Source organism: Megascapheus bottae, chromosome 30, assembly GCF_031878675.1.
Source record: "Megascapheus bottae isolate mThoBot1 chromosome 30, mThoBot2.hap1, whole genome shotgun sequence".
NCBI classification, from domain to species: domain Eukaryota; kingdom Metazoa; phylum Chordata; class Mammalia; order Rodentia; family Geomyidae; genus Megascapheus; species Megascapheus bottae.
This window is the reverse complement of record NC_143538.1, coordinates 2,278,441-2,304,670: the sequence shown is the minus strand read 5'-3', so window position 1 is coordinate 2,304,670 and position 26,230 is coordinate 2,278,441. Positions and strand designations below refer to the sequence as shown.

General features: G+C 47.1%; 1 protein-coding gene across 2 annotated transcripts in view; it reads left to right on the top strand.

The window, feature by feature from the left end:
• Arid3b (AT-rich interaction domain 3B) overlaps positions 1 to 26,230 on the top strand; it is a 45,989-nt gene that overhangs the window by 11,569 nt on the left and 8,190 nt on the right. For both annotated transcript variants that reach the window (XM_090321372.1, XM_090321373.1), the window contains exons 3-4: positions 15,279 to 15,350; positions 15,555 to 15,627. In XM_090321372.1, the coding sequence (XP_090177498.1) occupies positions 15,279 to 15,350; positions 15,555 to 15,627 (145 nt within the window). The remainder of the gene's footprint in view (positions 1 to 15,278; positions 15,351 to 15,554; positions 15,628 to 26,230) is intronic.

Below are 26,230 nucleotides of genomic sequence, written 5' to 3'. Positions count from 1 at the left end.
CCCAGTTGACTTTAAACCACAGCTTTCAGATTTCAGCCTCCTGAGTAGCTAGGATTACAAGTGTGAGCCACTGCCACCAAGCTCACTAAATACTTCTATCTTTTGAGTTTTTTTGGTGTGGGGGGGGCAGTGATGCTGATCTTGGGGCCAGCCCCTCCCCCTCAAGGCTGGTGCTTTACTACTTGGGCCACATCTCCACTCCTGGCTTTGTTGGTCTTGAATTGGAGCTCCAAGTCCCAGGACTTTTCTGCTTGGGCTGGTATCATCCCTCAGTCCTGGGATTTTAGCCTCCTTGAGTAGTTAGGATCACAGCCACCAACATCTAGCCCCTACTTTTTTTTTTTTTTTGCCAGTCATGAGGCTTGAACTCAGGGCCCGGGCACTGCTTGTGGACAGTTTTTGCTCAAGGCTAGTGCTCTGCTACTTGAGCCACAGTGCCATTTCCCTCTTTTTCTGTATATGTAATACCGAGGAATTGAACCCAGGGCTTTGTGCATGCTATGCTCCTGCTGCAGCCTCTCTTTTTTCTTCTTTTCTTTTTTCTTTTTGTGTGTGCTTCATGGGGCTTGAAGTAGGCTTGGGCACTGTCCCTGAGCTCTTCAGGTCAAGGCTACTGCCCTACCCTTGAGCCAAGCTCCACTTCCTATTTTCTAGAGGTTACTTGGAGATAAGAGACTCAAGTCCTTTTTTGCCTGGGCTGGCTTTGAACCTTGATCCTCAGATCTCAGCCTTCTGAGTAGCTAGGATTATAGGCGTGAGCCACCGTGTCCCCGCCAGCCTCTTCTTCTTCTTCTTCTTCTTTTTCTTTTTTTTTTGGTGTGCCAGTCCTGGGCTTGAGCTCAGGGCCTGAACACTATGTGTGTGGTATCAAGGAATCAAACGCTGGTCTTCGTGCATGCCGGGCGAGCACTCTACCACTAGGCCAAACTCTCGGCCCAAGCCTCTTCTTTTTTAAAGCTCTGATTTTTTTCAGTCCTCACTACTTTATAGGGAAGATACTCCCATAAAGACTAGACAGGAGTACAAAACAACTTCTCTTACATTTTCTAGAGCTGTAGTGCACAGTTCTCTGAAACTTTTCAGGATTTGTGGGAACAAAATCATGGCAATGTTGTAGTTTTCAGTGTTAGTATAGAGTTGTAAGCGTGCTTTCCCTTCAGGTAGAAGTGAGCCTTATCGATATACACGTGATCACTGACCCAGCTTGGTCTTATCTTTCTCCAAGCGTGTTGCAGGTCCCACCTCCAACTAGACCTTCAGGAATTTGCCTACCTCGTGAGTCTTTTTCCTGATTCTTTGGACTTACACTCTTCTATTTTTTTTTCTCTCTCTCTCTTGTGGGTGATTGGGCTTGAACTCGCCTGGGCCTGGGCACTGTCCCTGAGCTCTTCAGCTTAAGGCTACTGCCCTACCCTTGAGCCAAGCTCCATTTCCGGGCTTTTTTTCTGAATATGTGGTACCAAGGAATCAAACCCTGCTCTTTGTGCATGTTAGGCAAGCACTCAACAACTAGGCCAAACTCATCAGCTCCTGGACTTACATTCTTCTGAAGCCATCATTCATCTTCCAACTCACAAACTTAAAAACATGCGTGCGCACACACACATACACACCCCACACAAAAAAAACATTAGTCTTAAAAATCTACCTTATTTTGGTTGTTAGGAAGCATCTAGTCGCCAGTGGCCTGTAATCCCAGCTGTTCAGGAGCCTAAGATCTGAGAATCTCAACTTGGATAGCACCCAGACCCCAGGACAACCAGAAAAGAAAGGAAGAAAAAGAGAAGTCATTTTAATGAATTTTCCCTGGGTTGTGCATTCCTTCCAGCTTTTCCTGTATTCCTAGCTGCTCCCCTCCCACTCTATTTGGTCACCCCTGACCCTTTATGTTTTTGGTATTGTTTCTGTCTCTCTCTCTCTCTCTGGTGGCTAGTTAGAGATAAGAACCTCATGGACTTTCCTATCCAGCCTAGCTTTAAGCCTTGATCCTCAGATCTCTGGCTCCAGAGTAGTTAGGATGACAGGCATAAGCCATTGACACTTGGCTTGGTAGGGTTTCTATTGGCCACCATGTGGTGAGCCCAGGCTGGCTTGACCACTCCCCATTCTTCCTCCTCCTCCTCTTCTTTCTTCTTCATCTTCTTCTTGTCCTGGGTCTTGAACTCTGGGTCTGGACACTGTTCCTGAGCTCTTCAGCTCAAGGCTACTGTCCTAACCCTTGAGCCACAGCACCACTTCTTCGTTTTCTGGTGGTTAATTGGAGATGAGTCTCACAGACTTTTTAGTGCTGGGGCTGGCTTTGAACCTGGATCCTCAGGGCTCAGCCTCCTGAGTAGCTAGGATTACAGGCGTGAGCCACTGCGCCTGGCTGAAACTTTATTCTTCTTACTTTGTATTTACCTTCATGTCTACAACACTTTATCTACCAACAGCCTCAAACATTTCTCCCTGCACCATTCTGAGCCCAGCATTCCTGTCAGTGCCCTCTTTGCATAATCTCTACCCTCATATGTTAAGTAGTATAGACAGGCTAGGGACTCAGACACTATTTGAACACATTTTTCTAGTCTGACCTCAGGGCTTTTATCCTGAACCACATGCTAAGCAGTTTCATTTAGGTATCCCACATGTCAAGTTTAGTATATGCGAAACGTGAACTTTTGATTTCTATGCAGGTCCCTTTTTCTCCTTCATGTCCCTTCTCAGCAAATGGCATTTCACTTCCCTTAATCGTAGAACTTTGGAGTTGGCCCTGCGTCCTTTTTGTGTTCTCTCTCCTCCCCTGCTGTACCGGGTCTAGCCCTCACTCCTAGGTCTTATCAATCCTTTCCCTTTAAGCCTTCTCTCCTCTTCTCCATCACCCCCTCCCCATCCAATCCCAGCATCTATCCAGCTCTAACAGGTTTCTGTGCTCCGCCCCCTGTAATCTGCTCTGCACAGCAGCTGGAGTTGATCTCAATACAAATCAAATGACGCCATGCCTGTAATGCCCTCTAAGTATGATGACAGTTACTCTAGTTATAAATCCAAATCTGGGTGATGTGACACCCCTGCCTGCTTCTCCATCCTTACCCCACTCTTAGGGCCTGGACTCAGGGCCGCCCAGTCACTTGTTCTTCTTGCTTCCAGTTGGCATTCTACCTCTTGAGCCACACCCCAGTCTGCCTTTCTGATGGTGAATTGGAGATGAATTCTCCCAGATTTTGCTGCCCTGATTTGCTTCGAACCATGATTCCCCAGATCTGACCCAAGTAGCTTAGATTAGCCACTGCTGCCCCAGCCTTACCTTTGACAGTTTTCTGGCCTTTACATATTCTGGTCACTTAGTGCCCAACGATTGTGTTTCCTGGTATCTGGAATTACAGGTGCATGCCCATCCATACATTCAGATGAAATCTCACAGATTTTTATTTTTGGTTTACTTTGAACCCCAAGATTACAGGCTGGAGCCACCATGCCTGATTTAGCCAGGCTGTGACCTTCACTTCCTGTCATACCTTTTTTATTTTTTATTTTTTTTATTGTAATTAGTAAAAGGGTTACATGATATTTGCCAGATAGAAGGTACATTAATTCACATACATTGATACCCTTTCACATGTGTTGGTACCCATTTCCCTCCCCCCCCCACACCCCCCACCCGTCTTGGTTTTCCCCCCTTCCCTATCAAATTTCAAATATCCAAATACAAATAAATTCAATATATCAGATAACAAAGTGAGATACTATACCAATCCTGTCATACCTTTAACCATCACTGCCTCAGAAATCTTGTCTTCTTCTTCAGTGTAGATGAAAGTCTAATTCTATTATTGTTATTATTACTAGATTATTATTATTTTTGGTCATGGGGCTTGAACTTTGGACCTGGGCACTGTCCCTTAGCTATTCAGCTCAAGGCTACCACTTTACCACTTGAGCCATAGCACTACTTTCAGTTTTCTAGTGGTTCATTGGCGATAAGTCTTACAGGACTTTTGTGCCTGGGCTGGCTTTGAACCATTATCCTCAGATCTCAGCCTCCCGAGTAGCTAGGATTACAGGTGTGAGCCACTGGTGCCCTATTCTCTTTTTTTTTTTTCCTCTGGTGCTGGTCATGGAGCTTGAACTCAGAGTCTGGGCACAGTCCCTGCATTTTTTTGTGCTCAAAGCTAATGCTCTACAACTTGAGCCACAGCTCTACTTCTGGCTTTTTGGTAGTTAATTGGAGATGAATCTTAGACTTTTTCTGCCCAGGTTGGTTTTTTAATCTCTATCCTTAGACCTCAGCCTCCTGAGTAGCTAGGATTACAGGTATGAGCCACTGGCACCCAGCCAATTGCTGGTTGCTTATGTGCCACCAAGCACAGAAGAAAGATCCGTGAAAACTGGGACCCCTGCTGTTTGCTTGTCCTGTATGTAGGCAGCCAAATGTACAGTATTGAATGGGAAGACCTCCTTGTTCTGTTTCCCCCATTTTCTTCTCATTTGTTCTCTTTTTATGTGATGGCTCCATTTCCTTTTGTTTTTGTTTTTGTTTGTTCCAGGATGATGGTAGTATAATGCTAATTCACAGATCCTGGCATGAAGGACCGCCCTTCCCCCTGGTTTTGACTGATTCTGGGAGGTGATGGGACATCCACAACGGGGAGGGAATGGACAGGGTTAGGGAATGTTTAAGGGAGTGGAGAACCCCAGGAAGTAAAACAGATACTGTTTGGAGCCACACTGTGGAACTACAAAAAAACCAAAAAAACAAAAAACCCATTCTGATAAGATCAGGATTACAGCTCTTAACTAAATCTTTCAGCCCTCTGGATGGTCACCCTGGAGTTAAAATTATCAGATGCACACATACCTTCCGCTGTGGGGCCACTTTAGCAAGAATCAGAAAGAACCTGCCTATCTCCTACCAGCCATGGAGATCAATTCAAACTCACTGGCTTGGAAAAAGAGCTAAGGATACTTTTGTGACAAGCAGTAGAAAGGGGCAGGGGAGGGAGAGAGAGAGAGAGGAGAGCCCTCCTTCCCACCTTGGCATAGGAAGACTTAATGCTGTCAAGAACATGAGCCAAAAATGGCCTGTTCCTACAGAAAGAGGGAGGAAAACTAAACTGCATTGTGGTGATGAGGACACCCAGGAGGCCACAAGAAATGGGGAAGTGGCAAACTGGGTCCAGTCAGAGCCACGGAGGAAAGGGCCCAATCCTGTTTTCTGCGGAACCAGGATCTGGGGCTTGAACACAGGGTTTGTGTGTTGTGCTTAAGCTTCTTTTCCTCAAGGCTAGCATTCTACTACTTGAGCTACAGCTCCACTCCCGGCTTTCGGGGGTAGTTATGCCTGGGCTGACTTTGAATAGCAATCTTCAGATCTTAGTCCCCTGAGTAGCTAAGATTATAGTCATGAGTAACGGTGCCTGGCTAACTTGATTTTATTATTTAATTTTATTTTTTGTTGGTGGTAGAACTTTAACTCAGGGCCTGGGTGCTATCCCTGAGCTCTTTTGCTCAAGGCTACAACTTTACCACTTTGAGACACAGCACCACTTCCTATTTTCTGGTGGTTCATTGGGGATAAGAGTCTCAAGGACTTTCCCTGCCCAGGTTGGTTTTGAACCACGATCCTCAGATCTCAGCTTCCTGAGTAGCTAGGATTACAAGCGTGAGCCACCGTACCCGGCTATATAATATTTTTAAAGTAGTTTTAAGGATCCTGGGAATTGGACTCTTAGCATTATATATTACCACCATCTAGGCATTCAAATATATGGTATGTACAAAAATGGGAAGAGAGCCACTGAACTCTAGCAAAGATAAGCTAGATTATGTGTTGTTCCTCTTTTTTTTTTTTTAAGACAAAAAATACTGAGAACAACAGCTGTACTCAGCTTAAATACTTCATTTAGTTAGGCTCCATTTATTGCAGAGCAATAAATTGATATCCAGGAGCTGAGGATCAGCCCCTTTGAAGCCTGGTGATTTGGCTAATGACCACTTTGAGGTTCAGGTCCTAGGAATTTGCCTAGATCCTTGCCCTTGGGGCTCATATCTGTTCGATTACAGAGAGCAAACGCAGGAAGCACATTACCATCTGTGTCTTCAAGAATCCTCCCGGTTATCCCGGAGAGCTTTCCATTTCCATAGTGGTGCTTGAGGGCAGGACCATTTCTTGTAGGTGTTAGCATGTGGAGAGCCCCAGTGAAGTTGGTAGCTTCATTTCTAGGAAAGGGTTAACTTGTGGGGTGAGAGGGGAGAGTGGGTGAGAAATGGGAACCAAAATTGCTTTGGACATCTGAGCTGGGCTTTAATAAGATATTCCAGGTGGTCAAGAAGTAATCCTAAAATAGCCTAGATACTTAATTGCTTTTAAAGTCGGGCTTCTTCTCTGGGGAGGTACAGCCCTAAGGAATGCACTGCTGGCTCCTAAGATCTTAGAAGGGTGGTCTGGTTGGGTCCTTCTCCCCCACTCTCTCCCACCCCCATGTCCCAGTAAGCTGAAAGGTGCAAGTAGCCTTGTTGGGTCTGGTGACATTTGCTAAATTTTCCCCTTCATAGTAGAAGGTTGACCCTAAGCCCTTGGTTTTAGCCAGCTGCCATAACCTAGATGGCTTTCTCTGCACTGTATGCTATTGGTCCTGTCACTGTGTCCCTACGACAGTGGTTTGTTTTCATTAGTGACTTCCTGCTTGACCCCCACCCAGCTTCTGTTTGCACTGGAGCAGACTCTTCTCACTGTCGGAACTCAGCCATTCTTTCTCTCCCTTTATCCCCAGGCCCCATCCGTCTGATTCTTGTTTTGGCTGCCTCTTCCAACAGCCATTTCTCCCCCAGTTCTGCTCCCCTCTCCCCCCTCAAGCTAGGTTGTCTGCTATCCAGCTAGAGCTGTCTTGCCAGGCAAGTCTTCAGAGCTTTTTACAAAAGCAACTTATCTGTATTGCAGATCACCAGTGAGAGGTATCATGAAAGTGTATTAAAAGAAGAATATGACTACTGTCTTGTTAGAAAGATTAAATAAGCTGGTGGCTTTACTCCTAGCTACTCAGGGGGCTGAGATCTGAGGATTGCAGTTCAAAGCCAGCCCAGGTAGGAAAGTCTGTGAGACTCATCTCCAGTGAACCACCAGGAAACCGCAAGTAGAGCTGTGGCTCAAAGTGGTATAACACTAGCTTTGAGCGAAAAAAACAGGAGAGCATGAGGTCCTGAGTTCAAGCCCTAGTACCGGCACGCACATACAAAAGAATGTTTATCTAGAAAAAAAGACCCAGCATTTAAATTTTATTTATTTATTTATTTACTTATTTATTTTGTCGGTCATGGGGCTTGAACTCTGGGCCTGGGCACTGTCCCTGAGATCTTCAGCTCAAGGGTATCATTCTACCACTTGAGCCATAGCATCACTTCCTAAATTTCTTTTTTTTTAAATGAAATGAACACAATGGTATTGGTATTGTTTGCTTCCCTCTCTGGTACTGGGTTTGAACCCAAATCCTTGCATGCCCTCCATTGAGCTACATCCTTTCCCCCCCCCCCCACAAACCCCAGTCACGATCCGTGAGGCAAGAGGCTCTGCTCTTTCCCCTTAGAATCTTCCATAGTGTCTAATAGATCCTACAAGAATCAAGTATTATATACATGAATAAACACTGAAACAGGAAACCCACCCATAGTTCTTCTAACCCTAATAGGTTTCTGTGTACATTTACATGAGTAGTTTTCTTTTTTTTCCAACAACAACAAAAACGGGTTGTCAAAACTTTCAGAATAGCGCTGTAATCATTTGTTTTTCTGTTCATAAAACATCCACTCCTCCCACCTCCCCCCACCCCCCTTCACAGTTCAGAGTTTAAATTTCCTCCTGGCATTCAAGGCATTTCACAGCCTGTTTCCACCTTAGCTTGCTGGCTTTACATCCTCCTTGCCAAAACATGTCTTGTGTATCCCCCACTTAGTGCTATTTAAACTGTAAATCTCCCCTTGCCCAGCTCAGCCCCGCCACTTCCCCTGAGCCCAGCCTTTGCATCTGCCTCTGTGCACGTTTAGTCCTGCACTGATAAGTGCTGTGTGTGTGTGAGTGTGTTCAACTTACTTTACAACTCCAGTGTTAGGAAGCCAGACATTGTGGGAGAGCTGTTTGCACAGTACCTGACCTGGGATGGCTTCTCAGGAAATCTCTGCTGAATGAATTTGTCATTAGACTTTTGCTTCTCAGTGAGAAAGGGTCCAACTTTTTCTCATGTGGAATTTCATGTCCCTTATAAAAGGTCTTCCACAGACAGGAAGCTGCTTACCACAGAGAAGGCTCACTCCATTATGAATGGGGCTACCTCACTGCTCTTCCACAGACAGCCTTTTAGGCTTTGCAGTATAGTGAATCTCTTCATTTCGTCTCTGCCCAGTCTTCCTGGACTGTTGAGATGTTAGACTTCTATTTGTAATTTCTTTGGAGGCCTTATTTATTTGTACATGGCATAGTGTGCCACATTCCTTTGGTTCCTCAGAGACAGAATCTCCCTTCCTTCCTCTTATTTCCATCTCACTCTCCTGGTCCACTGTTCCCTGGGGGAAAGGTAGGGGCTCATCTAGCATGGATGGTCTATTTTGGAGGCAGGAATAAAGGTTTCCCTTTTCAGTACCCCCAGATAACTCTCGAGGGCAAGTGTTTTCTGAAGGCTGGTTTTTGTGTGACTCAAGTATCTAAATGAAGTTCATGAGATAAATCAAGGAGTAAAAATATCTCCCTGCTTGGGGCTGGGAGTGTGGCCTAGTGGTAGAGTGCTGGCCTAGCATGCATGAAGCCCTTGGTTCAATTCCTCAATACCACACAAGCAGAAAAAGCCAGAAATGGCACTGTAGCTCAAGTGGTAGAGTGCTAGTCTTGAACAAAAGAAGCTCAGGTGCAATGCCCAGGCCCTGAATTCAAAGCCCCAGGATTGCCAAGAATCTCCCACAAGATGAGGGGAGGGAATTAGAGGGAAATGGGAACAAAGACATGAGATAGGGTAGCAATATGTGTTAAGTAATGCACCTTCTATCTGGCAAATATAATGTAACCCTTCTATTAATTACAAAATTATAAAAATATATTTAAAAGAGAGAGAGAGAGAGACCAGCAGTTTGGCCTAGTGGTAGAGTGCTTGCCTAGCTTGCACAAAGACCCGAGTTTGATTCCTTGGTAACACATACGTAGAAAAATGCTAGAAGTAGTGCTAAGGCTCAAGTGTTAGAGCTCTAGCCTTGAGAAAGTCCAAGGACAGTACTCAAGCCCAGGACTGGCACACACAAAAAAGAATCTCCCTGCTGGGCACAGTTGATTCATACTTGTAGTCCTAGCTACTCAGAAGGCTGAGATCTGAGAATCTTAGTCAAAAGCCATCCCTGGCAGGAAATTCCAAGAGTCTTATCTCCAATTAGCCACCAAAAAGCTGGAAAGATAGATGGCTCCATTGGTAGAATGCTGGATTTGAGTAAAAAAGACTAGGGGACAGTGCACAGGCCCAGAGTTCAGTTCCAGTACCTGCACCTAAAAAAGAAAAGAAAATCTCCCATTGATGAGAGCCATCCAAAGCCCATAATGTACACATTCTGCGAACAGCTTTTTCTTGTCCTTTCTTTTTCCCTTCATGATCTCCCCAGTCAGGATGCTTTCCACTGTTCTTTCAACCACAAAGCAGGCTGGACCATCCTGGGCGTGGGCTCTGGTGGGAGCCACCATTTCCCCAACTCTAAAATAACCACCTCTGCATTGTAGAATTGGTTGAGAAAGTTCTCTAAGGCTCCTGGCCCAGTCCTTAGCCCAAGGCAATATCAGCTTCCTGTCCTGCTCCCCTTTCTTTATCCTCCCGACCCTCTCACTGCCATTTTGGAGGGATTTAAAGGCCAAACACTTCAGCTTCCCTGGGGAAACAGCAGCTGGATGGGAGCAGAGCTGCCAAAGCTCATCTTGGGTGGGTATTTGTGAACAAACAGTTGATTTCCTGTGAGTGCCTGGTGAGATCAAAGGTTTAGGGGAGGCTGGGGAGGTGGTAATGGCTATGTGAACCAGTTTCCCACACATCTCTGGGCTGTTTAATACTGCTCTCTTGTCTAGTAAGTGTGGTTTTACATGTATTTATAAAAAAGGGGGGTGGCTGGGAATGTGGTTTAGTAATAATCACTTGTCTAGCATGCATGAAGCCCTGGGTTTCATTCCTCAGTACCACAGAGAGAGAAAAAGCCCAAAGTGGCACTCTGGCTCAAGTGGTGGAGTGCAAGCTTGAGCAAAGCAGCTCAGGAAAAGTGCCCAGGCCCTGAGTTCAAGCCCTAGGACTGGCCAAAAACAACAACACCAACAAAAGAGATGTTTGGAGAAAGATACTGCTGCTTCAGCTAGAATGTTTTTTCATGGACCGTCTTGATTGTGAAAGGTTGATCTGTCTTTCTTTGTAGGTGTTTTGCCCACAGTCTTGCATCCTCATGTTAGTCATACCCTGTGTGTGTGTGTGTGTGTGTGTGTGTGTCCGTCCGTGTGTACTCACTGGGGTTTAGACTGAAGATCTGAGCTCTTTTTACTGGTTTTTTGGTTGTTGTTGTTACGTTTTGTTTTTGCCAGTCCTGGGGCTTTAACTCAGGGCCTGAGCACTATCCTTGGGCTTTCTCAAGGCTATAGCTCTACCACTTGAGCCACAGCACCATTTCTAACTTTTTCTGTGTACGTAGTACTGAGGAATCTAACCTAGGTCTTAATGCATGCTAGGTAAGCACTCTACTGCTAGGCCAAACTCCTGGCCCCTATGTTATTGTTTTTGCTCAAGCCTAGGGTTCTGCCACTTAGGCCACATCTCGACTTCTGTCTTTTTGTGGGTTAATTGGAAATGGGAGTCTCATAGACATTTCTGCCCAAGATGGCTTCCAATCAGATCTTTGGATCTCAACCTCCTGTATAGCTAGGATTACAGGGCTTGAGCCACCACCTGCTGGGACTGCTAATTGCTATTTATCGATTGATATGCAAAGAAACCTGCACATAATCCGAAACTGCCTAAAGGAGCTAATTTGATTAGAGTTGAGAACCAACAAAGTAACTTTTTTCTTGGTCCTGGGGCTTGAGCTCTGGGCCTGGGCACTGTCCCTGAGCTCTTCAGCTTAAGGCTACTGCCCCACCCCTTGAACCACAGCCCTACTTGTGGTTTTTTGGTGGCTAGTTAGAGGTAAGTCTCACCAACTTTAGTGCCCAGGCTGGCTTTGAACTGCGATCCTCAGATCTCAGCCTCCTGTGTAGCTAGGATTACAGGCACGAGCCACTGCTCCTAGCTGAAATAACTTTAATCTACTGAAAGAAGGAAAGAGAGAGAGAGAGAGAGAGAGAGAGAGAGAGAGAGAGAGAGAGAGAGAGAGAGAGAGAGAAGTAAGAGGGTCCTGGTGACCATCCTTATCTCTCTGCAGGTATGTCTGAGCTGGGTTGAGCTGGGTTATATCTATGCAGGGGCACAAATAAAGCAGAATATGATGAGAAAGCTTCATGACGGAGCTGACATTCCAGCTTAACTGGGAAAGACTGGTGGGGTTCAGGAATTCTTCCTGCAAAGCTGGTCCACAGTTTAACTGCCTCAAGGCAAAATAATAAGTCTTGGATGTTTCCCCATCACTCCTATATTATGTTAAATAACAGACAAAAGAACCAGTCATTGGTGGCTTATACCTATAATCCTATCTACTCAGGGGGCTGAGAGCTGAGGATTGTGGCTCCAAGCCAGTCTAGGCAGGTAAGTTTGTGAGACTCTTATCTCCAGTGAACCGAATTCCATTGAATTGAGTCGGAAGTGGTAGAGTGCCAGCCTTGAGCACAGAAGCTCAGGGACAGTGCCCATGCCCTGAGTTCAAGCTCCAAGACCAGCATAAAAAGAAGAAAGGTCTGGTAGCATGGCCTAGTGGTAGTGGTAAGTGCCTGCCTGGCATGCATTAAACCCTCTGTTCAATTCCTTGGTACCATGTACATAGAAAAAGCCAGAAGTAGTGCTATGACTCAAGTGGTAGCGCACTAGCCTTGAGGAAAGCCCAAGGACAGTGCTCAGGCCCTGAGTTCAAACCCCAGGCCTGGGGAGGCGGGGGAAGGAAGATGAAGAAATAGAAACATGCAGGGGCAACGAACTTTCTCTGCATTTTCTTTATTCTTTTAAAATTTGTTTTTGTTTTTTTTTTAGCTGGGGGTCATGTCATGGGGCTTGATCTCTGGCCTGGGTGCTGTCCCTGAGCTCTTCACCTCAAGGCTACAGCCCCACTTCCCTTTTCTTTCTTTTTTCTTTTTGCCAGTCCTGGGGCCTGAGCACTGTCCTTGGACTTTCTCAAGGCTAGAGCTCTACCACTTGAGCCTCAGCACCACTTCCAGCCTTTTCTATGTATGTGGTACCTAGGAATCAAACCTGGGTCTTTGTGCATACTAGGTGAGCACTCTACCAGTAGGCCAAACTCCCAGCCCCCCACTTCCCATTTTCTAGTGATTAATTGGAGATAAGAGTCTCGGCTTTGTGTTGCCCAGGCTGGCTTTGAACCTTGATCCCCTGATCTCACCCTCCTGAGTATGAGTAGCTAGGATTACAGGCATGAGCCACCGTGTCCGGCTCAAAAAAATTTCTTATATACCAGTATTAGAGCTTGAACTCGGCATGGGTGGTATGCTTGCTTTTTCACTTAAGGCTAGCAGCTCTGCTACTTGAGCCATAGCTTCACTTCTAGCTTTTTGGCTAATTGGATATAAAAGTTTTGTGGACTTTTCTGCCTAGGCTTCAATCTACAATCCTCCCTCAGAGCTCAGCCTTCTGAGTGGCTAGGGTTACGGGGAGTGAGCCACTGGCATTTAGCTTCTACATTTTTGTTTGTTTAAGCTGACAGTTCCTGTCTATGGAATGGCTGGGACAGAACAGTCTGTAGAGCTCAGTGCCTTATTTCCATCCACAGGTATCCTCTGTGGGAAACCAAGTCTGACACACTTGTGGCTAAAATCCAGTCCACAAGCAGATTTCTAAGCTGAGTGCTTCTCAATTCCTGGCAACAGCAGTGCTCAGAGGCCCCTCCCCACCCTCCCCCTCTCCTTTCCCAAACTCCCAGGCATTCTGCCCCTGGAGCCCAGCTCACACTTGGGTGTTTATTTTCACATGTAGTCCCATGGCTATACTGGCACTGGTGGCTTGTTCTCATCCCCTCCCCCTTCTGGGAGAGCCCTGGCCTAGCTGATTAGAGCTTGTGGATTTGTTTTCTCCACCTGAGTGTTGCATAGTTTCCAAGTGAGATTTCAGAATGCCCACAAACCACTGTAATTATTCACACACACACACACACACACACACACACACACACACACACACACACACACACACACAGCACACCTTGTTTTTATCTCTGGGTGACATAAAGGACCTTCTTGTGACCAGCATTGAGCTGCCACAGTAAAGAGCTGACAGAACAGAAGCCGCAGGGCTCCAGGGTAATCGACTGTCCCACAGGAATTACTGGCTCAAACAAAGCCACTGGGCATTAGGGCCTTCTGCAGTCTTTGTTGGGGGCAGGGAGGGAGAATGGAACTCTGTCTGGTTTTGCTGACCCGACAGGCATCATTCATCTTGATTATTCATTGTGCTACTTTGCTACCAGATGACACTAGATTTCTGGTGACTGTAATTACATTGTAGGGGTGAACTGAGCAAAACCCCACGCCCTTCCTCCTGCTTGGTTGTTTATTTCCCTGGGCGAGTGGTGCCATAAGACAGGTGCTAACAAGAGCCCATGTAGGCATGGTCAGATGGCATTTACAGAACAGAGTGTTTCCTTGCACACTCACCTTGTACTAGTTAAGCAGGGAAAACATTTGATGTAGCTGATTGATTGATTGATTGATTGTCAGTCAGTCCTGGGGCCTGAGCACTGTCCTTGGGTTTTTCTCAAGGCTAGAGCTCTACCACTTGAGCCACAGCACCACTTCTGGCTTTTTTCTATGAATGTGGTACCGAGGAATGGAACCTGGGTCTTCGTGTATGCTAGGCAAACGCTCTTACCACTAGCCCAAACTCCCGGCCCAGTAGCTATTTTATTTTGACTGACAGGGTACCGCTTCTCCCTTAGCCCCACCTCACTGAATGGGCACTGTGGGGAGAGGGTCTGCCTCTCAGAGCCCACTTTGAGTAAAGGAAGCTGAGTGTGGGTCCCAATCATAACTGAATAATGTTGCAGTCAGACACTGGTGGCTTGTGCCTATAATTCCAGCCACTCAGGAGGCTTAGATCTGAGAATTGTGCGTCAAAGCTAGCCCTTGTAGCCAAGTTTTTGTTGTTGTTGTTTTTACCAATCCAAGGCCTTTAACTCAAGGCCTGAGCATGGTCCTTAGGCTTTCTCAAGGCTAGCACACTACCACTTGAGCCACAGCATCACTTCTGGCTTTTTTTTTTTTTTTTTTAATGTTGGTGATATAGAAGAATTGAACCCAGGTCTTCGTGCATGCTAGGCCAGCACTCTACCATTAGGCCAAAGTCCTAGCCCAAATTTATGAGATTCTTATCTGTAGTTAATCTCAAAGTAGAGGGGCAGCCCAAGTGTAGAGCACTAGCCTTGAGTGAAAAAGCCAAGGGACAGCACTCAGGCTCTCCCCTTAGGCTCTAGGACTGGCACAAAGGAGCAAAGAACAGAAGCATAGGTATGTCTTTGTTCTCTCTTCTTAGTCCATTGAATAGTTAAACCATTTAAATAAAATTTAGGACTACTGCATGATGAAAATGAATTCTCAGCCCAGGGGCCCCTAGTCTGTAACCCAGACACAGTCTCAGACCATGGAAGCTCTTACAGCACTGAAGTTAAGTCTTCATCAATCACTGGGCTTAGGACTTCCAGTTGATGCTTGACTGAGACAGACCATGGTCTGGGGATCTTTGTCTCCTCCCTCTAGTCTTTTGTCCTCACTCAGTGTCACATGGGGAACTAAACGGGCATCTTCATACCTGCTGTATAGTGCTCTTATTTCATGATGGTGTTTTGGAAGTGGGATGAAGCTCTCAGAACCTATTTCCTAATGGCTTCGGTGTCGTCAGCATGAGGAATACCCACCTCCTCAACAAAAGGACCCTCTGTTTGTTTTGGAAATGTTATTGACAGCAGAAATGTCTCAGGAATTAGAGGTGGTCATCCGAGCAATCTTCTAGCCAGAGCAGGCACAGCGCAAATGCTGAGGTCATTCTCCCTCCCCCTTCCCATGGCCCCCCCCTTGCATGGAGGCCTGATCTTTTCACTCATTCTCTCCCCATGCCCCTCTTAACACGATGTTCTGTTCCCTTCAGAATGGTGGCTTGGCCTGGAGTGATGATGCTGATGGAGGCCGGGGAAGAGAGATCTCGCGAGATTTTGCCAAGGTCTGTAACAAACATCTTGTGGGGTAGAGACAGGGAACATTTGTGCCACAGATTCTGTTTGGCATCGGAGGAGGGGGCGTGAGTGGCCTGTGTGTCACGTTCATAACCGTTTGGATGGTTGTACAGGCTCTGGTCTGAGGCTTGCTGCTGCAGGATGTAATGCTCACTGTGGTTTTCTTTTCCCCCCTGGGGTCTGGACTGTAGCTGTATGAACTGGACAGTGATCCCGAAAGGAAAGAGTTCCTGGATGACCTCTTCATCTTTATGCAGAAGAGGGGTGAGTGTGCACTTTCCTTGGGGTACAGTTCCCTGAGTACTTGAGCACCTACTGCGTGTGTACAGTTACCTAGCCCCCTCTAATCCTGGCCAGCACTGGCATGACTGCTGGTGATGCACATACTTGACCACAGATTAAAGGGAACAGAGAGCCTGGGAATACCACGGCTTTGGTCTTGCCTTATTTTTGTCTCTCTTCTAATTAATTGGCCCGTGGAGCCACTTCAAACTCAAATATATTCATATTATAGCCTTACAATTGCTTTAGGCGTCACTTAAACTAGCACGCAGCTCTTCTTGCTGTTATATCTCAGAGGACACAGACCCCTCAGGTGGTTTTAGGAAGTTTGAAATTCAGCCAGGGTCACACCTGTAATCTTAGCTACTCAGGAGACTGAGATCTGAGGATCAAGGTTCAAACCCAGCCTGGGCACAAAAGGACCTGAGACTCTTATCTCCAGTTAGCCTCTAGAAAATGGGAAGTGGGACTTGAGGGTAGGAGGATAGGTCGTAGGTTTGAGCTGAAGAGCTCAGGGACAGCGCCCAGGCCAAGTTCAAGCCCCATGACCACCAAAAAAAAAAAAAAAGAGAGAGAAAGAAAGAAGGGAAGTCTGAAATCCATTGAAAAAAGGGGCCAACATGGACTGGGAGTTTGGCCTAGTGGTAGAGTGCTTGTCTAGCATGCACGAAGACCCGGGTTCGATTCCTCAGTACCACATACATAGAAAAAAGCCAGAAGTGGTGCTGAGGCTCAAGTGGTAGAGCTCTAGCCTTGAGGAAGCCCAAGGACAGTGCTCAGGCCCTGAGCTCAAGCCCAGGACTGGCAAAAAAAAAAAAAAAGGCGGGGGAGGGGGGGAAACCAACTTTTCTTTGTATGTCTGCGTGTACCAACGCTGGGACTTCAACTCAAGACCTGGGTGCTATCACTAAGGTTTTGTGCTCCAGGCTGGTGCTCTACCACTTAAGTCACAGCTCCACTTCTGACTTTTTCTCAGTTGAAACAAGTCTCACAGACTTTTTTGCCCAGGGATGGCTTCAAACCATGATCCTCAGATCTCAGTTTCCTGAGTAGCTAGGATTACAGGCGTGAGCCACCAGTGCCTGGCTCCAACTTTGTCTTCTTATCCAATGGCTCTTTGACTTTCCCATTCTCTGACTTGTTTTATAGGGAAACTTCCCAGTTCTGTCTTCTCTTTCTCCCCCATTTGATCCCCAATAGCCAACTCCACTCTGGACCAAACATGAGCAAAGTGTGAGCCTAGCAACTCACATGTTGGTTCCCCTTAGCAGGGTCAGCTCTCAAGACCCCAGGCTCCCTAGAAGATCCAGTCCACGTGATTTCACCTTCATCTCCCCAGGACCCAGAAAGCCATCCCCTCAGCCTTCTCCCCAGGACCCTGCATCTCGATCCCTTGATTGAGAGACCTAGGGATGAAATTCTCTCTTTTTTTTTTTTTTAGGCTGAGTTTTTAGATGGCAGCTAAATATTGGGAGATCCCTCACTCGACCAGACATTTTCACCCTCCCTTCGCACCACCCCTCCCTCCCCCCCCAAGTCCCTTCTCTTCCCCTTCCTTCCCTCCTCCCCCTTTACCTCCCAAAGCCTTATTGCCTTCTTGGTGGTGGGGCTATTACTTTGGAGCTTGTGTGCTCCCCTAAATCCCCTGCCCCCTACCTCCAAGTCTATCAAAGCAGTGTAACCAGCCCTAATTAGTTTACTCCTCCAGCAGCTATCTGAAGCTGCATGTGTTAGTATAAAAGAAAACAAGGATGGAATCCTGAAAAATAACGTGACTGGCAGCAGAGAAACTCCCTGGTTGCCTGAGAGGGAGAAATCCACTTAATACCTTGGTCTCCCCTTCCAATTACCTTTTAATTATTTACAAGCTCCACCAGCCCAGCTGGTGCAAACCCAGGCGCTGATCCCTCTCAAAGGGGCTGCCATAGCAATATAGATTTTAATCAGCAGTGGAGCTCCATTGCTTTACTTTCTACTTTATTGTTCTCCTTCCTTCCCAGCCTGGCCTGAGCTGAGAAGCTCAGTCACTGTTCGCTGCGATGCGCCTGCGCTCAGCCAGGGGCTCCTGGAGGACCACCACTCAGTCCCACCTCTCCCCACTGCTAGCACAGGCCAGGCAGGGAGGCACTCAGCGAGTGGTCTGGTTGGTGTTCGTGACTGTTTACCATGCAAAGTGGTTGAGCTGCTTTGAGCTTTGGGTACATCTGCCTCGCCCCAGTTCAAAGACAGGTGGCTCTGTTGAAAGACAGCCATTCTAGGCTTTTGCCATTCAGCAGCCGAGAGCCTTCTTTGCAGCCTGTCCAGCTTCCTGGAGTGGCCAAGTTGCCATCCAGTGTGTATGTGTGTATGTGTACGTGTGTGTATGCGTACATATGTATTCACACACACCAGATACTGGGTGCTACTTTATCTTTTTCCACTCAAGGCTGGTGTTCCACTACTTGAGCCATACCTGCAGGGACTAGCTTCTCACCATGATCCTCAGATCTGACTTTCTAGCATAGTTTTTAATGTTGTTTTGTTTTGTAGGTCGTGGGGCTTGAACTCTGGGCCTGGGCACTGTCCCAGAGCTCTTCAGCTCAAGGCTACCTACCCCTTGAGCTACAGCCCCACTTACCATTTTTAAGTGATTAATTGGAGATAAGAGTTTCACAGTCTTTAGTGCCCCAGTTGGCTTTGAACCACAATCCTCATACTCCTGAGTCACTAGGATTACAGGAGTAAGCCACGGCGCCTAGTTGTAATATAGTTTTGAGTAACAGGGGAGCATAAGTGACTCCCAGCATTCAAATCCGGTATTTTACTGTTTGCTGGCATTGTTGATGAGAGGGAGAGGTCTTCTGCCTGCTCCTCCACTGCAAGGCCGCCTGTTCTCCGCGCTGTCGGCGTTAGGGCTGGATAACCCCGTGTTCTGGATGTGCTCCTGTGCAAGGATGTTAGTAGTGTTCTTGGCTTTTTTCCACTGTCTCTAGTGGTGCTCAGAAATACATATTGTAAATGGCTCCTGAGGCCCAAATTGCTGTCAGGGGAGAGCTGCTGGCATAGAGGGATAGAAAGAGGAATAAGAAACAACACTTTTCGTCTTGAGGGGGAAGGGAAAATTAAAATGATTCTCCCTCAGTTCAGAGTGGGCTTATTTTGAGTTGGTATCTTGAGGTTCCCTCCCTGGGACTTGGGACGAGAGCCAGAGGAGTGGGGGCTGGGGCCCTGTGTGTCAGAGGCCTGGGATCACCTTCCTGGAACTCTTATCTGCTAGTCTAAATTAGAGTGGTGGTTCAGGCCAGCTGGGAGCAGATTGTACTTTTAGTTAGGTGAGGATACTGTCTCTCTCCTCACAGTGTCTGGACTCTGGAGGCAAGTTTTTATCTATTTTTCTGCTGGTACTGGGGATTGAACTCAGGATGTCAGCATTGTCCCTTAGTTTTTTTATTCAAGGCTGGCACTCTGACTTCTGGCTTTTTTGGTGGAGATAAGAATCTTCTAGACTTTCTTGCCTAGGCTGGCTTGGAATCAGAATCCTCAGATCTCAGCCTCCTGAGAAGCCAGGATTACAGGTGTGATCTTCAGCCATCACATTGGTAAGGTAGGGCCCAGCTGGAGGAAGATGTTAGCAGAGACCAAGGAAAAGCCTCAACCTCAGAAGCAGATTGAGATTTTCAGATTTTACAGGAGCCACTGCATACAGCCTCAGTTTGAAAGACCTGGTAACACTGGCTGTGAGTGAGGCATGGCAGGGCAGCTGTGACAGAGGACAAGGAAGGCAGCACACAGCAGGCAGCCAGGATGACTGCAGCTGCAGGCGATAAAACAGCTGTGTGCAGTGGAGCCGGGCACAGGCAGTAACTGCTGCTTTGTGCATGCCTCTGCCTTGTTAACACATTTGGGTGAATTGAACAGATGGGCCTTTCAGCCTCTGCCCCTGCTTTCCAAGCCTCCCCAGTGACCCTGTCCAGCCCACAGTACGCCTGCCAGCAGTGAAGCCTGAGAAGAATGGAGTGGGCGGAGGCAATGCCCATTCTACCCCATCTCCTGGGGCTCTTGGGCCCGAGCTGCCATAGCTGTGCGTGGAGGCCTGTGGTGTTAGTCAGGGCTCTGGCCTGATGGGCAGACAGGCCCCTCTCCACAGTCTCAAGCAAATCCTCCCCTTCTGATGACTATACTTTTTGCCTTGTCTAGCAAAAGAGAAGGTAGCTGGCTGGACACCAAGAGCTCAGGCCTGTATCTGTATCCTTACCACTCAGGGGCTGAGATCTAAGGATCACAATTCAAAGCCTGTCTGGGCAGGAAAGTCCTTGTGACTTTTATCTCCAGTTTACTACCAAAAAGCTGAAAATGGAGCTGTGACTCAAGTAGTAGCGTGTTGAGTGAAAAAGCTAAGGGACAGCATGCCTGTCCCCAGTAGGAGAAAAGACAGACAGACAGACAGACAGACAGAAGGTTCATCCCTTTGAGCCAACCTGGAAGCTTTTGTGTCCTGTGTCATGTGTTCCTGATTGCTCTGTTCACATAATGAACCACCCTTGAGGAACAAGAAACAGAAGAAATCCTCCTTTCCCAGTGTTCTATGAAAATCATGTGAAAACGACTCCAAGACTACCAAAAAATGTCTTCTTACTGACTAATGAATTTCCTCTTTTGATGACTGAAGCTACAAGGAGTCACACGGGGCTCCAGAGTCCCATTTCCCCTGGGGTATTGCTCTTGGGGGGTCATTGGTGGGTCCCAGAGTTCTCTCTCTTTCCCTCTATCCCACCCCCACCCCAGCTTCCCTTTTGATGCTCTTTATATGTGCAGGGGTGTTGAAACAATACTAAATACAATTTTATCCCAATTTAACTCACTGTGGGTGGCTAAGATCTCATTCCTTCTTAGAGTTTCCATTTAGTTTTCCAACGTCCAAAGGGGAGTGACTGCTGTGTAAGTGTGAGCAGCAAAGGCATTTTTCCTTCCTAGGTGAGAAAGTAAAGCATAGCTCCCTGATACTTAAGAGGTGGAACAAAAATGTAATCTCTTTAGCATCACCGTGGTGAAGATAGTGACTCTGTAGCTGTTTTTGTTATTGTTTTATTGTGGGTCGTGGTCTTGAATTCGGCCTGAATGCTGTCCCTGAGCTCTTCAGCCCTTGAGCTAAGCCCCTCTTCCCCGTTTTCTAGAGGTTAATTGGAGATAAGAGTCTCAGGTCCTTTTGTGCTCAGGCTGACTTTGAGCCTTGATCTTCAGGTCTCAGCCTTCTGAGTAGCTAGGATTATAGGAGTGAGCCACTGTGCTCAGCTAGCTATTGTATGTTTTTTGTTGTTGTTTTGGGTGAACCCATACCAACGCTTGAAATCAGGGCCACATGCTCTCACTTGGCCTCTTCACTCAAGGTTGGTACTCTACCACTTGAGCCAAAGCTCCACTCACAGCTTTTATGTTGGTTAGTTGGAGGGAGGTAAGAGTCTTCTGGACTTTTCCTGCCTGGGCTGGCTTTGAAATATGATTCTTTATTCTCAGCCACCTGAGTAGTTTGGATGACAGGAACAAGCCATCAGCTACTTGTAGTTATTTATTATTATTACTTTTTATCATTAACCCATACACTTTACAGGATAGAGCAAAGGTTATCACTGGCCTTGAAGAGTCAGTTCTGAGTTTAAGGGACTTCCTGCGACCAGACATTGGACTTAGCACAGGCGCCTCCTGACTCCCTCCCTGCTCTCTCTCTTTGAGAAGTCCCTATGATGCTCCATTGCTTCCTTTTAAGCAGTGCACAAGTCCCTCCCCTCCTGCACCATCACTCGTCCTACAGCTTCCGAGCCAGAAGGGTCTGTTTAAACAGCATCAGACGGTCGAACTCTTAGAGTGGCTCTCTTGTCTGCAAGGAGAGTCCTTCCCTCAGAATCAGGCCTATCTCATGAAAGGGGAGATGCAACAACTCATTCAGACAAGGGGGCTGCCACCTGTCCATGCAGGTTGGCCAAGGAGACAAACCCTGGAGAATTTCCACAGAAAGGCTGTTTTCCTGCCTTTACCCCCACCTTGGACTAAGGAACTGGAGACAAGTTTCTTCAAGATGTGGAGGTAGCTCTTCCATCTCCCCGCCCCCCCAACACACACACAGTTCTGGTCAAGGCTGCACATGACCTTGGATTTCCCCGGTGGATTGTTGGGTCTGTTTTTGATGTGTATATACAAAGAATTTACTGTGGGAAAAGGGCTTGGCCTGCTCGCAGTGCCTTTTGAGTGTTTTTCCTTCTGTTGTGTGCTTATCTGTCCATCTCAAGCAAGGAAATGATCAGGACTACACTTGCCTCTTGGAGGGGGTTGGGCAGATTTCTTCTATATTCTTTTAATCCTGTAATAAATTGCCCAGGGCCTTGGATACACTTCCTGGTTGACTAAAATATGTTGTGTTTGCCAAATAAAGTAGGCTTGGGGGCTTTATTTTCTATCCACATGAAAATGTCTGTGTTCATGCATACACACACATGTGTGTCTGTTCATGCTCCTGGGAGCTGAACTCAAGGCCTGGGTGCTATCCCTGAGCTTCTGTCCCCTTTTTTTTTTTTCTTTTTTTTCTTTTTTAATTTGGCAGTCCTGGAGCTTGAACTCAGAGCCTAAGCACTATCCTTGGGCTTTCTCAAGACTAGACCTCTACCACTTGAGCTACAGCACCAATTCTGGCTTTTTCTATGTATGTGGTACCAGGGAATTGAACCTGGTTCCTTGTGCATGCTAGGCAAGCACTCTACTATTAGGCCAAACTCCCAGCCTGTCCTAAGCTCCTTTTGCTCAGGGCTAGTGCTCTACCATTTGAGCCACAGCTCTACTTTCCTACCTGGCCTGTTATCAAACCTTGATCCTCAGATCTCAGCCTCCTGAGGGTCTAAGATTATAGGCATGGGTCACTAGTACCAGATTTAAAATGCAGATTTTAGGTTCAAGGATTAGCTCTTGCTCTGAAGCTCCTTTTTTCCAGGTGAGTCATCGGCTACTGCTAAATCCACTATTGTTCTGCTTTCCATCTTTGGTATTCATTTAATGCCCTGTACACGGTTATCCACAGTAATCCATTGGGAAGGGAGATGGGTTTTTGAAAGATAAAATTAATTTGAGAGGGCCATTTTCAGTTCAACCTCTTCTAAAATCTTGTATTGGTTTCCATAATGGGAAAATTCAATGATTTGAGAATTTCACCTCTCTTCCTCTTTTCTTCTCTTTCCCTCCCTCCTCCCTCCCCCCCACCTTTTTTTTTTTCATCCAAGACTGGGACTCAAACTTGGTACCTGATGCTTTCTCTTATCAGCTAGCACTCTATCAACTAAACCAGGCCTCCAACCCCACGTTTTGCCTCTTTGATCCCAGAGCGAACAAGTATATAATAAGTTCCTTTCAGGCTAAGCTAAGAGTAGCTAAGACTCAGTGTGGGTTTGGGGTACAGTGGGTCCCAAGTCCAGTGGCAGGGATGGCAGCAGAAGCTCAGATGGTTATACATGCCTGCCTAAGCCTCAGGGGCTGTGTACGCCTCCTCACCAGGCCTCCCTCCCTCTTCTGTAAACAGCAGGGGGTGTGGGCAAGCCCCAGCTGGAGTACTAAGAAAGATTACAGGAGGCCACCCGTGGGTTCCTGCCCGTAATCCTGCTCAGGAGCTGAAATTGGAGGATTGAGCTTCAATCCAACCTGTGCGGAAGAGTTCATGAAACTGTTAACTCCAGTTAACTACTTGGGGTGGGGGGCAGAGGGAGCCAGAAGATCAAGCCCTCGTACCAGCACACAAAAGGTAATTAATTTAAAACTAGCCTTCTGGGCCGGGAGTTTGGCCTAGTGGTTAAAGTGCTTGCCTAGCATGCATGAAGACCCAGGTTCAATTCCTCGGTACCACATATAGAAAAAAAGCCAGAAGTGGTGCTGAGGCTCAAGTGGTAGAGCTCTAGCCTTGAAAAAGTCCAAGGACAGTGCTCAGGCCCTGAGCTCAAGCCCTGAGCTCAAGCCCAGGACTGGCAAAGAAAACAAAAAAAAAAAAACAACAAAAAAAAACCTAGCCTTCCTGGGTGATTGTAAGGAATGTGGATAGAATAGCACATTGTGGCCCAGTCCTACAGAGCATTTCAAGAACAGATACCTGGAACAAGGTCAGGCGAAAGCCAGCAAAAAAGAACGTGCACATTTGTAGGAATCCATGTCAGAGTAAAGGTCACCTCCAGGCCAGGGGGCTAGACAAATGGGTATGGACTGAGCGAGACCATGACCGAGCTTTCTGGGGCACTGGCAGTGAACTTGCTTGTGACTTGAGAGCTGGCACATGCAGAGCGTCTACTTGAGTGATGGTTGCACCCTACGAAGTTGGCCTCTGTGAGCAGAGGGAGCCGGTGACTCTGCCACGCTTGTCTCTGCCTGCCTGTGCATTAGGATAAACAACTCGGGGGAGGACTCACCAGTCATTTCTCTCCTTGTTCCTGGGGAGCAGAGGAAGAATTACTGTATGAGGATTCAGCAGGCCTGCCCAACATGGACTTAACAAGGCTTTCAAGCTCCTGGTTGGCTGTCTTGACAGTGGGTTGTAAAAAGGATTAATGACCTTTTTCAAAGCCCCCTCCCCCCAAAAAATGCTGAGAAGGTCCCTGGCAGGGGCAATGCCCTAGACCCCTACTGGTCACCCCTGACCAGTAGGCAAGATTACCGCCAACCCTGGCCTTGATTGCTGCTTGTCTTCACTGCTATGGGAAGTAGCTTTCCCTTCAGCACTCTGGCATCTCCTGTGTCTGCTCTCTCTTCTCTTGTTCTTGCTCCTGTCTTAGCTACATCTGTGTCACTGGAGTGAAGTGGTTTTATTTAGTTTAGCCATATCTGCTGGGGCCACCAGTGCCAGTGCCCTGTGGCATTCCCACCAACAAGGGTTAAAGCCCTGAAGTCTGCAGGCTTCAAGGGGTCCCTCCCTGGTGCTCATAAAAAGCCTTTTACATCCGTCCCTGCTCTGCTGCAGGCTCCCTGGCTGGAATCTGATAAGGGGCCTCTTTGTTGCAACTGTCAGTCTCCTTTATTGAGGAGGGAACTAGAGACCAGTGGCATTTCTTGGGGTGCAGATAAGGCCCTGGATCCCTGTCAGAGAGCATGATTAATTACCCTCAACCCTCACTCAGGCTTTGATCCCAGTGATGGACAGTCTGCAGGCTTCCTGATCATGGCTCCTGCACACCCACTGGCCATGTTGGGGTAGATATTCGTGGCCTGTGGGCCAGCATCAGGGCCCTACTGAGAGCTCTCTTCTGAGGGGCATTTGCTTCTTAGGGTGCTGTGCAGGTTGCTTTTGTACTGTGGACACAGGCTTGTCCTTGTCAGGAGGAAGCAAGGCCCTGTTACAGCCTTTCTCCAAAAGGCTGGTGAAAGAGCCCCTGTGGACTTGAACTCCGTGGACCTGAGCCCTTCAAAGGTCCTGTGCAGGCCCATGGGAGATCAGCTCATCCAGAGTCACTTGGCAACAGTATTCTCTAATTCAGGCAGCTTCCTAAAACCAAGCCAGTCTCTTTATTTATTTAGTTACTTATTTTTTATTTTATTTTATTTTTGCCAGTCCTGGGCCTTGAACTCAGGGCCTGAGCACTGTCCTTGGGTTTTCTCAAGGCTAGTGCTTTGCCACTTGAGCCACAGCACCACTTCAAACTTTTCCTATGTATGCAGTACTGAGGAATTGAACCTGGATCCTTGTGCATGCTAGGTGAGCATTCCACCATTAGGCCACTGTCCCGGCCCTTTATTATTTCTGATGCTGCTCCTCAGGGCCTGGCTTCTCTGAGCTTTGTTTTGCTCAAGGCTAATGCTTACCAGTTGAGCATAGGTCCCCTTCCAGCTTTTTTTTTTAATTTAGTAGTTTATTGGAAAAAAGAGTCTCTTAGAGAGGTAAGGAGTTTGGCCTAGTGGTAGAGTGCTTGCCTAACATGCATGAAGACCTGGGCTTGATTCCTCGGTACCACATATGTAGAACAAAGCTGGAAGTGGTGCAGTGGCTCAAGTGGTAGAGCTCTAGCCTTGAGAAAAGGTCAAGGACAGTGTTCAGGCCCTGAGTTCAAGCCCCACAACTGGAAAAACAACAACAACAAAATTTCTTAGTTATTCCTGTCCAGGCTAGCTTGAACCACAATCCTCAGATCCCAACCTCCTGAGTAGCTAGGATGACAGGTGTGAGCCACCAACATCTGACCACCCTCCCTTTGGTAACTGTGACAATTATTCATTCTTTTTTTAAAATATGCTTTCATAGGTCACTTGAACTGAAAATTGAGTAGTACAAATTTTGATTTCACAGATGTGATAACAGTGTCCCAGATCAATTATCTCCCGTGTCTATCCCCTATTCTAGTCAGCTCTCATCTGTTATAGGTGCACTTTGTCTATCCAGAAAATTCCTGCATCTGTGACTGCATTGTGTGTGTGTGTATGTGTGCACGCATGCGCGCGCGCACATCCACATGTGTACATGCATGCATGAGTGCGTGCGTGTGTGCATGTTGCTTCTGGACATGAATTCAGATCCTAGGCACTGTCTCTGAGCTTTCTCGCTCAAGGTTGGCTCTTTACCATTTGACCCACAGTTGTACTTTGGGCTTTT